General features: G+C 49.9%; 7 protein-coding genes across 7 annotated transcripts; 2 read left to right on the top strand and 5 right to left on the bottom strand.

Moving 5' to 3' along the window:
• Window positions 1-2,708: 2,708 nt before the first annotated feature.
• EPUS_07766 (uncharacterized protein) lies at window positions 2,709-3,824 on the bottom strand (the record flags this gene model as incomplete). Its single annotated transcript, XM_007805061.1, has 1 exon — window positions 2,709-3,824. One exon carries the CDS (start codon window positions 3,822-3,824, stop codon window positions 2,709-2,711), a length of 1,116 nt encoding a protein of 371 aa, XP_007803252.1.
• A 911-nt stretch (window positions 3,825-4,735) lies between these two features.
• On the bottom strand, window positions 4,736-7,246 carry EPUS_07767 (uncharacterized protein; the record flags this gene model as incomplete). The annotated part of the gene is made up of 1 exon (XM_007805062.1): window positions 4,736-7,246. One exon carries the CDS (start codon window positions 7,244-7,246, stop codon window positions 4,736-4,738), a length of 2,511 nt encoding a protein of 836 aa, XP_007803253.1.
• Window positions 7,247-8,139: 893 nt separating this feature from the next.
• EPUS_07768 (uncharacterized protein) lies at window positions 8,140-8,603 on the top strand (the record flags this gene model as incomplete). Its single annotated transcript, XM_007805063.1, has 2 exons — window positions 8,140-8,239; window positions 8,296-8,603. The coding sequence occupies 2 exons, from the start codon at window positions 8,140-8,142 to the stop codon at window positions 8,601-8,603; spliced, it is 408 nt and encodes a 135-aa protein (XP_007803254.1).
• Window positions 8,604-8,665: 62 nt separating this feature from the next.
• Window positions 8,666-10,054, bottom strand: EPUS_07769 (uncharacterized protein; the record flags this gene model as incomplete). The annotated part of the gene is made up of 1 exon (XM_007805064.1): window positions 8,666-10,054. One exon carries the CDS (start codon window positions 10,052-10,054, stop codon window positions 8,666-8,668), a length of 1,389 nt encoding a protein of 462 aa, XP_007803255.1.
• Window positions 10,055-10,819: 765 nt separating this feature from the next.
• Window positions 10,820-11,534, top strand: EPUS_07770 (Scytalone dehydratase; the record flags this gene model as incomplete). The annotated part of the gene is made up of 3 exons (XM_007805065.1): window positions 10,820-10,844; window positions 10,905-10,960; window positions 11,046-11,534. The coding sequence occupies 3 exons, from the start codon at window positions 10,820-10,822 to the stop codon at window positions 11,532-11,534; spliced, it is 570 nt and encodes a 189-aa protein (XP_007803256.1).
• A 1,030-nt stretch (window positions 11,535-12,564) lies between these two features.
• EPUS_07771 (uncharacterized protein) lies at window positions 12,565-12,720 on the bottom strand (the record flags this gene model as incomplete). Its single annotated transcript, XM_007805066.1, has 1 exon — window positions 12,565-12,720. One exon carries the CDS (start codon window positions 12,718-12,720, stop codon window positions 12,565-12,567), a length of 156 nt encoding a protein of 51 aa, XP_007803257.1.
• A 678-nt stretch (window positions 12,721-13,398) lies between these two features.
• Window positions 13,399-13,782, bottom strand: EPUS_07772 (uncharacterized protein; the record flags this gene model as incomplete). Its single annotated transcript, XM_007805067.1, has 1 exon — window positions 13,399-13,782. The coding sequence occupies one exon, from the start codon at window positions 13,780-13,782 to the stop codon at window positions 13,399-13,401; it is 384 nt and encodes a 127-aa protein (XP_007803258.1).
• Window positions 13,783-13,925: the final 143 nt, after the last annotated feature.

A 13,925-nucleotide genomic window follows, 5' to 3' on the forward strand; every position in this document is an offset into this window, starting at 1 on the left:
CCGTCTCTGTTCAGACGGTCTCGATAAAATGCCTTCAATGATGTTGCTTGATCCTCCTCGCCCTGCTCATCTTAGTGTTTGTATCACTGAACAACACCGTTGCTCCAATGTTTCTTGTCTACCCACAGCCATGTTCACCACCACTCCACCTCATCTCTGACATGCTTTGCTCTGCATAGGTCCATACAGCAATTTCCGAGTCGGCGCCTGCTTTCTCTCTACAGACGGGACGTACTACACCGGTGCGAATGTGGAAAATGCATGCTATCCGGTCGGAACTTGTGCGGAGAGATGCGCTCTCGCTGGTGCTGTGGTATGAGAAGACTTTCTATATGTGTCTCAATCTCGTGCAGGGTGCCAAATGAGTGCATCTCTGGCGTTGTCCGTTGATGGAGAGTTAAGCTCCGCTTGGTCGTCTCGAGCTTTCCGCGAGAGAGAATTCGAGTGGACGGGGTGTGGGTGTGCGAAAGGGAAAGAATGGGATTCTCTTAATGCCGTATCAGCTATGCCGTTTCCTTTCCACTTCACTATATACCATTCGATCCTGCTGCTTGGTCCATATACACACAATCAACAGATGGCCCTTTCATCTACACGACATCCCCAATGCACGCTTCACCTCGTCACGGTACAAGACCATCCTCTAACCATCCTGAGCTGACAGGCATCCTGCAAACGTCCTCAGATCCCCAAGTTCAAGGCTCTCGCCGTAGCGACCGATATCTCTCCGCCCGCAAGCCCGTGTGGGATGTGCCGGTACGCTTCGCCCCTGTGATCTATCATCTTCTCTCCTCATCCGCTCATCCATCTGTTATTCTACCGCATTTCATCATGCCCATGCGGCCAGTCACCGTGGCCTCAGCGCATAACCTCCCGGGTGGTTCTGGCTAGGACCGCCTTTCTCCTTTTCCTACTCCGGGTGTCTAGGGTTTTCCAGTCATGATGATCAGACTCGCAATCACTCACTTCCCCTCTGAGATCCCGAGATCAGCCTCTCTTTCTTTTCTGATCGGAGCCACGTGCCACGGCACCCGACCTCAACAACTTTAGCTCATTCGCTTCGGGCTAAAACGCTGATTCGTCCTTCATTCTTAGGCAATTCATCAACGAATTCTGTGGCTCCTCCCTACCAATCTACATGTACGACAAGGACAATCAATATGTCATGAAGACTCTCGGCGAGTTGTTGCCCATGAGTTTCGGTCCGCAGGACCTTCTTCCTCCGCGAGATCGCGAGACGGAGACGGAGACTGGAACTGAGGTTGGGAAGAGGACGGGCGATGGGAAGGAGACATAGGTAGGTAAAGTGCCATGCGGCGGGAGAAGCAAGAGGAGGAGAAGGCGTGGATACGGATCTGGGGCCTGCAGACCGAGGGGAGCAGGAGCTACGTGCAATCCCGTGATAAGGAACGGGGTGGAATGAAAACAGCAAATGGCCAGGTGATGGGAATCGAAGTTTGATTTTTGGTTAGGGGGAAGAGTAGTGGAGCGGTCCGATGGGATCGATCCTTGGGGAACCTGATGGATCCCGAGTCCAGGATGAGATGGAGCTGGGCAGCATCCGAGTTGAACTAAGAACCCCACAAAAATGGTTTCTCTGCAAGATGACCCATCCTTCCCAGATTTCTGAGCGAGGGAGAGTACTTAAGAGTTGCCGCCTTACGAGTCCTGGACAGACAAGTCACTCGGAAGGAGGAAATGGAGAGTGAAGATTATTTCTCCTGGCTCTAGCTTGGTTATATACCTGCGAATATGAATGCCCCCTTTTTTGCCCTTTTGGATCGATAATGGTACATGGCTTATTCCGATTGACTCGACTTCGACTTGACTTGGCTAGCGAGAGTTGGAACAGTATAGCGACGTGAACTCAAGCGGTGTTCGGGATGAGATGAGAGAACTACTATTCTACTACGTAGTACACGATGGCAGATGGATGAGGCTGAGCGGTAACTACGTAGTAGTTACTCGGTGCCGCGCCCGTGGAGTCCCCGCTGGGGTGACATAGAATTTCATAAGCAATGACCTGTCAGATGCCCACCACTGAGGCTCAGAGCTGTCAATACTTATGAAACAAATATGAGCTAGCGGTAGCGGAGACTTCTCGCGTGGCACTGAGTAGCAGACTGTTCCCGCTGGATAAATCACACAGGAGGGTCCCATCAGATCAACTTCTAATTGGGTCATGTGATTGTTGGGGGGTTTGGGGGGAAAGAAGTGGTAGATTGGCATTTTTTTTTTATCTTTCCACTTCTTGGGTACTGCTTCTTCGGCTACTGCGTGTCTATCTTCAATTGAAGCAACGGATCCGAAGAGGCAGATTTCCCTACCTCATCCTCATGTCCTTTTTAGTGTGTATCGTCCTATTCCCTGTATTGCTTGCTCTGAGTTCTATTCTTCGAGCCCGAGGGACGTGGCTTAAGAGCTCGCGAGTACGCTGTTGGGCGTTCGTTCCACGTAGCAAAATATTGATGGCTACTTTCTCCTCATTCGTCTTCTTTGGGGTCTCGTAACATTTCTATGTAACACTGAGCTTGCTTGGCCTAGACTCCAACTGATGTATATGATCTGTCGCATTTCTTGCTGAACCCCTCTCATCTTACTAGTACTGTAGTCTTTCAAGCTCCGTGATCTCTGTTTTCACAACGCAAAGAACTCCCTCGGCGCCATTTTAATGCTGCTGGCTCCAACCTCATCATCACCTTGGGTCATCACCTGAACGCCCTCCTCAATTCCTCGTAGATACTGAAAATGATCGCCGAACTCGGCGCCGCCCTAAACACCGTGATGCCACAACCCCTATAAAAACCCCTTAACCCTTGCTGTTTCCATAACTCCGATCCGGTCTTAAGAAAAGTAGTTTGCCGTGATCCCGCAAGTGCGGCGTCTTCAGTCTGCATTCGACTCTTGATGGTGTCGGCTGGATAGAAAAAGAAATTGTAGGATATGCCTGCCGCGGCGCCTGCTATGAGTTGTTGGGAAAATGATGTCGTTGATGTCGCAGGAATAGATATCTCAGATACGGCCCGATGCTGCTGATCCGCACGGGATTCTGCAGCATTGTACCGCTCGAATAATATTTTGACACCCTCATAACTTCCAAACCATGCAGCACTTCCGCCCGTCTCGCGGATCAGTGTCCCAAGTTGACCATGCCAGAAGCCTAGCACCCCTCGAGTCTTAAAGACCTGCTTGGTAAGCTGGAACGGACCGAGAAGCTTCGGAGTCATGTAACCAATCTCTGATCCAAGATGTGCTGTGGTGAGTGGAACTTGCATCTTGCACTTTATGAGCTCGATCGGAGTCAACAGGAGCGATGTAAAGGCACCCGAAGCCGCCCCCGCGAATAGCAGTGCAGAAAAAGGAAGACTGACTTGGGCACCGCCATTCTGGCTATCAAGAGCACGGACCGAGGGAAGAGCTGCAACTAGAATGTCCTGTACTACGCGATATGAAAAGAAAAGGGAAGACGTTTCAACAGCTGCCCCCAACAACGGAGCGCTGATACCACGATACAGACTCTTCAACGGCCCCTCAGTTGAACGCCAGGCTGCTGCAAACGCATCCAGAGGCCCATGCGGTCGGTCGGGGCCGAGAGGAGAGGTTGTTTGCGCCTGCAGGCGCACTTTGACAGTATCAAAGGGGTATTCAATAAATTTGCCGAGTATTCCAGCAGTTGAGCCAAAGACAATATCTTTCACCGCTTCGAGGGTTTGACTCTGCGTGTGCGGGGTTGTGACAGGTGCATGTGCAGGTGTATTCGGATTCGAGGATTCTTGGCTTGAAATTACCGCATGTGGAGCATTTGTCGAGGTCGCTGTCGCCATGCAGCAATTGAAGTTGGATGGAAAAGGACCGAACCCCGTTGATAGGATGTAAGAAGAAAGAGGACGTAGGCTATCGCAAGAGCATGGTTGATGAATGAGAATTCACCCAGGTGGCGGTGAAGAGTACGAGAAGTTGAGATTCGAAGTCTCTGCGCTCAAGGGAGCATCTCAAGTATATTTACGCACGTCCCGGGTTTGGAAGATAGGAGTTACCTGAATAGAGTGACTCGTCTCTCATGCGCAAAGGATGTCACGTATCATATATGTGAGCAGTAACGATGAGCCTTGCAAACTGCAGTGATATTATTATGACTGTGCTACGTTAGTGTTTAGTTACCCCGAAAAAGTTCTCTAGATACCGCAATCGGAGGGAGTGCCAAGACCAGTATAATCAGTCAATGTCCCGCGCCCTGTCAAGTACTACAGAGAGAAAGGGTGGGAACGCAAAACTACGGAGGATCCACGGTGCCATCCACCGGCATACTCAGGAGGTTGTATTATGTAGAAACTAAGCCAGAAAGTAATCTCGGAGCTGGGTTTTATACTGGTAACAGGAATGCAACCTCGTCAAGTTTACTAGCTCACTCAACCTAACGAATTACGCGACGCCCTTATCACTTTAAATTGGCTTAGAAGAAGCAGAAAATAAATAATAATAATAACTAATAACTAATAATAAAAGAGAATATTATATTTTCGTCAAAACTTTACGCTAAATCACGACAACGTTAATCCTAACAAAGGAAAGCAGCCCATTCAGTGACTTAAGGGATGGTGCGTCTTTAAAGCGGGCAGAGTACATGCTCAGGACTTATACCATACCTTTTCGCACTTCTTACACCTTCCACTTCTACGATAATTCCAATAGACTGAACATCTAAAAACTTTGCAGGTCACGCATTCTGGTCTCTTCACCAGATGGGCATAATCCTTTTCCACCATGGCTGCCGCATTCCTTCATGCAGAAAGCTATCGAACCAATTTTGAAACAGCAAGTTCTCGAGGAATTTGAGGAAAAGAAAGTATGGCAGGAAGCCGGCGACACTAATAGGGGTCGCTATAACCAAAGCAGTTTCATGGCCTTGACGATACCAAATCCACAAGGGTATAAATATAGCAAAGTAAACCAAGAGATAACAGGTGGGTATAATCCAGTACAGCAAGCTACCAAGAAACCATGGTGAAAGTTTGTGCTTCTGCCTTCTTGTCTTGAGCTGGTACCACGGTTCCCGATCACAGTTGACAATAACTGTAGGGCCCGCAAAGACGGCGTCAAAGCTGCATGGCCCAGTCTCGTTGCTTGTCGTAAATGTTAGAGAAGACAGGTAATCGGCTTCAGGGATCGCGTTCGGGTGGGTCTTGGTGACCTGGAGGCAGCAGCCAATACCTTTCCAGCCGTGAGTCTCATTGCCTGTGCCACCCCTGCCTTCCACGTCTACGTGGAGAACAACGCAAACTTGAGTCCCAAGTGTAACATGTTGGCAAAATATGTCATAGTTTTGAACAGTCAGATCCCATGATAGGCAGGTCCATGAGGGCGCGGTTGTTATGCGCTGATCCACAAATCTGACTGAGAAGCTTCGAGGAGGTATTTTACTTACTGAGAACAGAAGTTTAATCCCGATTGACTTGATCAGATATAGTCCCCTTGGTCCGAAAATTATCACAGAGTCGGCGGGGCGAATAATGCCCTCAATCTTAGTTGGTATCCATCTAGTCGATGCTGGGACAGAGGATGATCGTGGTAGGTTCCGGAATAGAAAAGAAGCTGGAACACCAGGCATTGACTTCAGTAATGCTGGTAGCCTGTCCTCCTCTGCCAGAGACATGATCTCTCCCCCACTATAACCCAAAAATGTTGCCATAATGCCCCACACATCATCTGGCCAGGAGGTGGATCGACTCGTCAATGAATTCCAGACAGAGCAGAAAGCAGAGATATCACTCACGATAGGCTGTGATGCCATCCATGCTATGTTGAATGGTAGCAAAGCCGATTGAGTGATATCGCGAAAGACTCCTCTCGACACCCTGTCGAGCGCTTTGTAGACAGCATTGCTCTCTCTTGCCAGATCGATGTCGCTGTAGCGGACAAGCTCGTCGCCAATGCAAAATAGCAGAATCGATCTGGCAGCAAGGGATGCTTCTATGAACGTCCAACAACGTGACATCCACCCAGATGAGACAATTCTGGCCAGCATGTCTATGGTTGACAATTCGGTGCTATCGAGTCGGGTCAATGACCTGTCCACAATAAGCACGCACTCAGCGCCAGCGAAGATAGGGTATATTCGTCCAATGGCCTTCTTGCGGAGCTCCATGTCTTCGGGGGTCTCCCGATTCGGAATGCAGAATATGTCAAACCATATGTCGAATGATGTCCGTCGTGGGAGAACTCGGCGGGCAAGAAACGAATTGAAGGGCAGCAAATGGAGCTTTTCGGCTCGGAGCTCCGGGGATGCCCTTTGAAGATATGTGAACATGTTAAGGAACTGACATCGATAGACTTTATTTTCCTTTGGGATAACTATTCCGTCAGCCCATACGTGACTGAAGGCGATGTGGCGCTTCGGCTTCGCGGCACGGATGACTTTAAAGCTGATATGGCCCTGCCTTCCAACAGTACATCTTATGAGGGGAATCCCACCATTCCGTAGGACCGACTTGACCTCCACCATGTCTGGTCCAACTGCCTCACAACCACAAGCCTCTGTAAGATGACGTGCACGATATTTGTTAGGGTCAACATTTCGAGCAATACATTTGGGCGCAGCAACACATTTTTGATGTTCAAGTCCTGGCATATCTCTGCCATGTACGCATGTGATACACCATACAGTGCTGATATCATAGGTGCTCAGCAGCTGAAGAATTTGGTGTGAGCACCACCCATAATCGACCATTAAACATACGATGGGACGGTACGATGCTGGCACGCGTGGCCATCTCACCAGCTCTGGTGAGAAGCGAAAGGCACTATTTAAATCTGTGGTATCCTTCCCTGACTGATGAATCATCTCCCTGAGGGTCGACACCAGTATCCTGATCGAGAAAAGCACTATCATGTGCATTGGAATTTGCGGTGCTTCCGCATTGTCTAGGTCATTGCATGACTTCCAGGCCCTGGCTGTTGATGAAGCTATCTTCTCATAGCGCCGATGCTTCTCGTTAACGGTGCAGCAGGCTCCCAGTTTCTGCCATTGTGACGTGTAGTGTCGGAGTTTGGTTGATTCGATAATGCGCTGGCCGCTTTCACCTACGCCAGTGAAATCATCGAATCTTGTCAATGGGCCGAAAGCGTCTCTGATCAGCCCAAAGTAAAGCCATGCTTGTATCTTTGCGAAGAGGACATCGAGATTGTCAACGGAGCTAGGTATGTTGATGCTAAGATCATTTTCATGGCACAGAAACTCATGCGCCATCGCATATTCTAGAAAGTTGTCACTAGGCCGGGGTCGATGACCTAAATCAGGTATTTGGTAGAGTCCGAATAGAAAGTGGGAAGAAGCTGGCTGTAATATCTTTGAACCCGTTGGCAAATGATTCATTGCTATCATTCAGGTACCAATTGTCTCCTAAGTCACCTTGATTGACAGTACAGCGAAAGTTGATATGAGGAAGGTCTACGTTGAAAGCACAGATGGCTCAAAGACATCTATTACTACGTAGTGGGTGTGTGTAGGATACTAGAAATCTAAGATACAAAGCTCGGATAGAAAATAGTGTCGCAAGTTACGGCGGACTATTATTGGCTACGGCGGCCTATGTGAGCCAAACGGCCAATTCAATTTTCGAGCGCAGAACAGATTAACGGGTTATTGAGTTGAAACAACGCAGAGCATACACAGCTTCAGACCTTATTGATTGAAGGTCAGATCACATATTAAGAACCAAATGAGCTAACTAACTAAAAGTACAGAAAGCAGCATCCGAAGCAGGATATCCCTTCCTCTCTTCCTTCCCCCCCTCTCTCTCCTTATTCTATCGCGATTTAGTCAATTTAAGGGCTATTCAACGAGAAATTCGAGGGCTATTTGTGGGCCAATTCGACGACCAGTTCGACGGCCAATTCGACAATCAATTCGACAGCCAATTCAACAGCCAATTTGACAGCTATTCAAGGGTCAATTCAGAAACATTTTGAGGGCCAATCTAAGAACATATCTAGGCTAATCAATGAGGATCTCATCAACTATGGTGCCGTTCCTGTAAGGCCAAAATAATCAAAGCGACGGAGCTGAGCAAGCCGGCCTGAAGACCCAAGTTGTGCGGCAAAGAAAACTTTCACACCGTCGGTCACCACGCCCCCCCAGGCATGGCTGGCACCGCATCCTCCACCCTCAACACCCCCACAACCGACTCCACCACACCAGAAAAACAACCGCCACCTCCTCCACCCGGCCAAAGGAAAAACGGTAACTTCCCTTCCCTCCTCCTCAATCTCTCACTCTAAAACCCCCCTCCAAAACAGGCAAATCCTGGCACCCACCCCGCGCCGCCTTCCGCCCTCTCTCTAACCGCACCACCCACAGTCACAGCAGTTACCGCAAGCGCATCTCCCTCGCCCAGACAGCCCAGGCGACCAAGACGCTCGAGCGCGAGATGAAAGCCGAGAGAGCGGTGGAACGGGATCGGCGCGTGCAGGCGATCAAAGATCGGCGGAAGGCAAGGGAGGAGAAGGAGCGCTTTGAGCGGATGGGGGAGAAGATGCATGCACGGATTGTGGAGAGGAGGAGGAGGAGGGAGGGGAGGAGGAGGAAGGGAAATAAGGTGCTTTAGCTTTGGTGAGAAAGGGGGGGGGGAACGGCGATAGGACGGGAAACGTGTACAGTTATATTGGGTCAGAGCTCGTCGAGGGCTCGCAACCTTTCATCTGTCTCTAAGAGGTTGGGAGGCTCAGACGTGGCTTTTGTCTGGGCAGGACGACTTTTCCTCTCGGCAACTCTGCTCAGAATGTCCTTCACGTCATCCGGCACTTCTGACAGTTCCACCACATCTTTCTCGAGAAATAGGCTTTGATTCAAAAGCGCAACCCTGTCTTTCTCATCCATCAGCGCCATCCTCACAATATCGACCTCTGATCGCCACTCCCGCCAAGTCAGGCCAAAAAACAAAACGACCAGCACCACGATCAAGCCCGTCCAGATACTCCTCCACAGGCGACTCCTCCTCCTTCGTTCTACTCCCTCCTTCTTCTCCCAAGCTTCTACCCGCTGCCGTGCCTTTTCAAGACGGGCACCTAGATCCTGCGCTCTAGTATTGGCTCTGGCACCTCTTTCTTCCAGTGTTCTAACGCGGTCTTCTCGTTCCTCGAAGCTCGTCTTGAATCTTTCGAGCTTGATCCTGACATCTCGTTCTAGCATTGAAGCTTCCTTCGTGAAATGATCTATCATGTCCTTGCTTTGTGAGGATAGAGAATGGAATGATTGGACTAGAGCAACCAAGTTGCCCACTTTCTCCAAGAGGTTGTAGTACGTGTAGTCAAGCCTTCTAGTCATGTCCACCGAAGTTTTGTTGACGGCAGCTAGCTGGCGCTGTAGTTCCTCCTCTGCTTCGGCGTTGGTTCTTCGGAGCGTGTCCACGTGTTTGTGTGAGATGGCGGCCCGCTTGGCCATCGTCTTAGCTTCTGCTCGATCGAGCAATATTTCAATCTCCGATTTCTGTTTCCGCTGCGTTCGCTTCTTCGGATCTGAAGTGGATCTGCGAAGGTTGCCGCCTTCCCCAATGCCCGGTCCGGCCGTACCAGTTCGACCGCTTCGGTTGGATGCAATCCGCCTCAAGTCATTTCCCAGAGCAGTCCAAGGGTCGCTGGATAGCTTCGTCTGATCGGCTCTCCTCTCCCTTTCAGCCGCTATCCCAGCCGCGAGATGAGGGAGACCGTCACTCCTGTCTCTTCGGTGAGATCTGAAGCCACCCCCATGAGCATCGCTTTTTGTGTGACGGTGCCTAGATGAATCGCGATGCTCACGATCGGTTCGATGTTGCCGCGCTGCCGTAATGGGTATGTGTAGTCGTGAGCTTGACGTAGCATCCGGCAGAGTCTGAGAGGTCCGTGGCTTTGCAATGACGGGGGAGAGAAAGGAATGTGAACGAGAAGCTGGATCGGGCCGAGTCGCGGAAAGGTCCAGCGTTGGGTAAGGCGGTCTGGAAGGTGTTGTGCTAGATCTAGAGCGTGTAAGGGGAGGTTTTTCTATGGCAGGGACCAACAGGGAATCAGGTTGAGGTGCCATGCTTGCGTCCGACCATGTGATGCGTTGTCACGGCGGAGCTTCCAGCTTAGATGTGGGCGTAAGAAGTTTGTAGGGCTTGGAAGCAAACATCCGAGCATGTCACCATCGCCTCTGCTCCTCACCTTACTCCCGCCCGTCGCCTTCCAGGGCTCGCCTGAAGAGAGAACAGAACTGCTATGCGATGTTTGCTGTGACATTCAAGCATCTTGGCAGGTGTATATCGGTCTTGGCAATTGCTTACATAAGTCTTCACGCATCCGGATATCCATCATGCACTCCGCCTTTTGCACGTCCAACAAGGTTCCTTGAACTACACCCACGATTTTGCGGGCAACAAGAAGTTTCTAGCCTGAATTGTGCAGGAAAACCTATAATGTCCGTAGGCCAGTAGGGAAGTCCATCTCCAAATCTATCCCCCAATACCAACTGGCAAAGGTTGGCCTGAAAATCAGCCACATAACCCCAATCTCCTCGTCTGGGTCACAGCAACGCTCAAGACTTGAATCTCAGTCGAACTTGCCAAAATAGATTAGACGAATGGGAGATACTGCGCATTGATCCGCATCCGTTCCGAGCATGTTGCCCAATACTCACGGAGTCCGTCCTGTCTTGGACGTCCGCTACATTCGGACTTTCCGCTATGACTTTGGAAATTTTTATATAAGCATGTTTGTTGATGGTCTTTCGACCGGGAAGCTCCTTGATCTCTTGCAAGCTTCTCAGTGTTTTTACTTTTCCTTATTGGCCATTTCAGACTGAATCGCGATGGATTCTAACATAACTCTCGAGGGTAGATTTCCCGTCATCCATGGACAAGCGTGAACACTTGAAGCTAATTCATCCCTTTTAGACTTCTTGGGGCTCAATGCCGCCTACTTCGAGTGGGCAGACAGTTATGACGCTAAGGTATGCCACAATTCTCTGCCCACAGCATCCCAATCCATTTGTGCCTCGAAAAGGTCTTGTGTCAGTGGTAACCTTGACGCTGCAGGACTGGGAGCGCCTGTCCAAAATCATCGCACCAGAACTGAGAATCGACTACACCTCGTTCCTCAACAAATGCTGGCCCGCCATGCCGGCCTCAGACTTCGTTGCCATGGTCTCCTCCCCAACCGTGCTCGGTGACCCAACCCTCAAAACCCAGCATTTCTGCGGCGGCTCGAAATGGGAGATGGTCTCGCCTACCGAAGTCATTGGCTTCCATCAGCTCCGAGTCCCGCACCAAAAGTATACGGATGAGACGCTGACGACCGTAGCGGTCAAGGGTCACGCACACAGCACCAATAAGCATTGGTACAAGAAGATAGATGGGGTGTGGAAGTTTGCCGGATTATCACCTGAAATCAGGTGGTTCGAGTACGACTTCGATAAGATCTTCGCGAGTGGGCGGGAGAATTTTGGTGCCACTGAGGATATCATGGAGAAGGAGAAGATCGATGTTACTGTTGAGGCATCAATGGGCATCCCTGCTGCGGCTTGAGCACCTCGTCGTAGCGCTTTGGTAGGCGTTCAAATTGGTATTAGTCTCTTGCAAGAAGCTCCCACTTCCAGATACAAAATCTTTTAATTCATTTTGGTACACAGTCTCAAATCACATAATAAGCTCACTGTGCACTTCTATGCTTCCCCAGGATGGGACGACCTCCTGAATCTCCTTTGTACTGCTTCAATGACCCGAGTTTGGCGTATCTGAGGTCTGCATTTCTATCTTCCTCCTCCAATAAAGTGCTTCGATAGTCTACACTGCTCCCACAGTTAGCAAGGTCCGACCAATCAAAATCAGCACTTCTGCTAGATGTCTCCCGGTGCTTGTTGCGATATTTATCTTCACGATCCCTAAAGCTGGCCGCAGCTAGAGCTACGGGATGGGATGAGGTATTTTCGGCATGAGAAGTATCATCTGAGATGGCTATGACCTTGCCGGCGATGTTAGCAATCCTACTTCTCTTTGCTGGCACAGACTGTCCAGAGTCTTCATTGGGCTTATGACGACGTCTCTTGCCATCCCGCTCGCTCTTGTTTGCTGACGGTATTGTTGTAGGTAGAACCTCGCTGTTGCTACTGATGGTGGTTAGAGGCACTTCTAGACGCTGTATGTGCTGGCTGTTCCCAACACGACAAGGCTGCCAGGCAGGTGTCCTTTGTCTGACACCTGTTCGAGGGGTCGTGGATTCGGCGACAGGATTATCAGCAGCTTCTGGGTGTACTTGACGCGGCCGGCCTTGCGGCAGCAGGCTCACATTGGGTTGGAGATGTACAAGCCTTGGTACCTTTGTCGTATCCTTGCCAGTTGCAGCACTTGTCCTGAACCCCTCTAAGCCAGCCCTTGTTCTTGTGATAAAGCATCAGACTGTTGGACGCTTTGTTACAGCGGGGTTAAGACATTCACGGACCAGATCACGAAGTTGCTCAGAGTATTCGGGTTTCTTCTTGTTTGGATTGGGCCAATGACATGCTTGCCTTGGCGAATGAAGTCTTCTTCCGAAACAGTCTCAGTCTCGTCCATTCACTTATACACATCCGTCAGCATCATCAACAAATATATCACCATACCCATTGGCCAGATATTGGATCTCGGTTCGAGCTGCTCGCCTCTCTTCAAGGGCGATTCCTTCCATCCGTCGAACCTTGGGACTTCGCTTCTCTGCGTTGCTATCATCAGCCATCTTGATCAGAAGTCAATGCCACAGTCACTCACATCGCCTGTCTCTGCGTCAATTATCGTCCGGCAAGGCTCAAATGAGGATCCAAGTTCCAAGGTCTTTCTGCTTACCGGAGGTTTTGTATGCTTTTAGACCCCAGTCCGTATAATCCGATAGGATTCCGGGCATCATCTGGACCCGTCAGTTCTGCCAGGCCAAAATCCGCCAACTTGACATCAGGATACGATTTCAGGAAGGACTCGTCCTTTTGTATTAACTTAAAATCACTGGGATGACGGTTAGTAAACTGCTGATGTTAGCTCGTTTTGGAAATTTGAGAGCTACCGTTTGCAGGCTTGATGTCTAATGGCAGAAGGCGGCGTTTGGTCGGCTCGTTCGTCCTTAGATTATAGAACGGACCTTGTGCCATAACCAGTGTTGCTCGTGCTAGCCCGTAAAAGATATGCCATAAGAAATCTTCTGGAAGATAATGACTGCAAAATTGTCAGTGTCATCCATGCTCTTAGGAGTATCCGGCCACAAAAACCCACCTATATTTTCTGTATCGATCCCATATCTCCGCCAAATCGCCGTAGGGACATGCTTCAAGGTAGAACCGCTAATTTTTGTCTGCGGGATAGGTCTTGAAGTTCTCGAGCCGCAGGATATTGGGACAATGGAATCGATTCAGTTGTTTCATGATCAAGGCTTCTGGAGGTATCCGTGCCTCTGGGTTCCGCTTCGCCGCTCCGGTCCAATTGCACTGTTTGACAGCGATTTCCTGGAGCCTTGAGCAGATGAAGTGATGGTGCCCTTCGTCGTGCTGACCTTTACATTGCTTCCATTCTTGTCTTTGCCGACCCACAGTCCCACCGCTCCGAAGTTGCCTTGACCTGACGGCCTCACGCCTTCCCAGTCGAGATCATCGTCTTCAAAGCCAATGTGTGAGGCGAGGAAGGCGGCAGTTTCGTCGTTGTATTTTCTAATCAATTTCTGGAACACGCTCGAGGTACTCTGGTCAAGGACTTCCGGGGTCCGTCCCGGTATTACACCAGCGTCCGAGAATGAAAATTTAGGCGAGGACATGACAGAAAAACATTGACATTGTATGAATTTAGGAAAGAGATATATGAAAGCTGGGCATGATATTGAGGTTGGTCAATGCATCATATCCACGTGCATCCCTGACGAGTTTGCGCATCGGAATACAAAGGGGAACAACCAGCTCC

Source organism: Endocarpon pusillum (assembly GCF_000464535.1).
Source record: "Endocarpon pusillum Z07020 unplaced genomic scaffold scaffold3895, whole genome shotgun sequence".
In the NCBI taxonomy this organism is placed as follows: Eukaryota; Fungi; Ascomycota; class Eurotiomycetes; order Verrucariales; family Verrucariaceae; genus Endocarpon; species Endocarpon pusillum.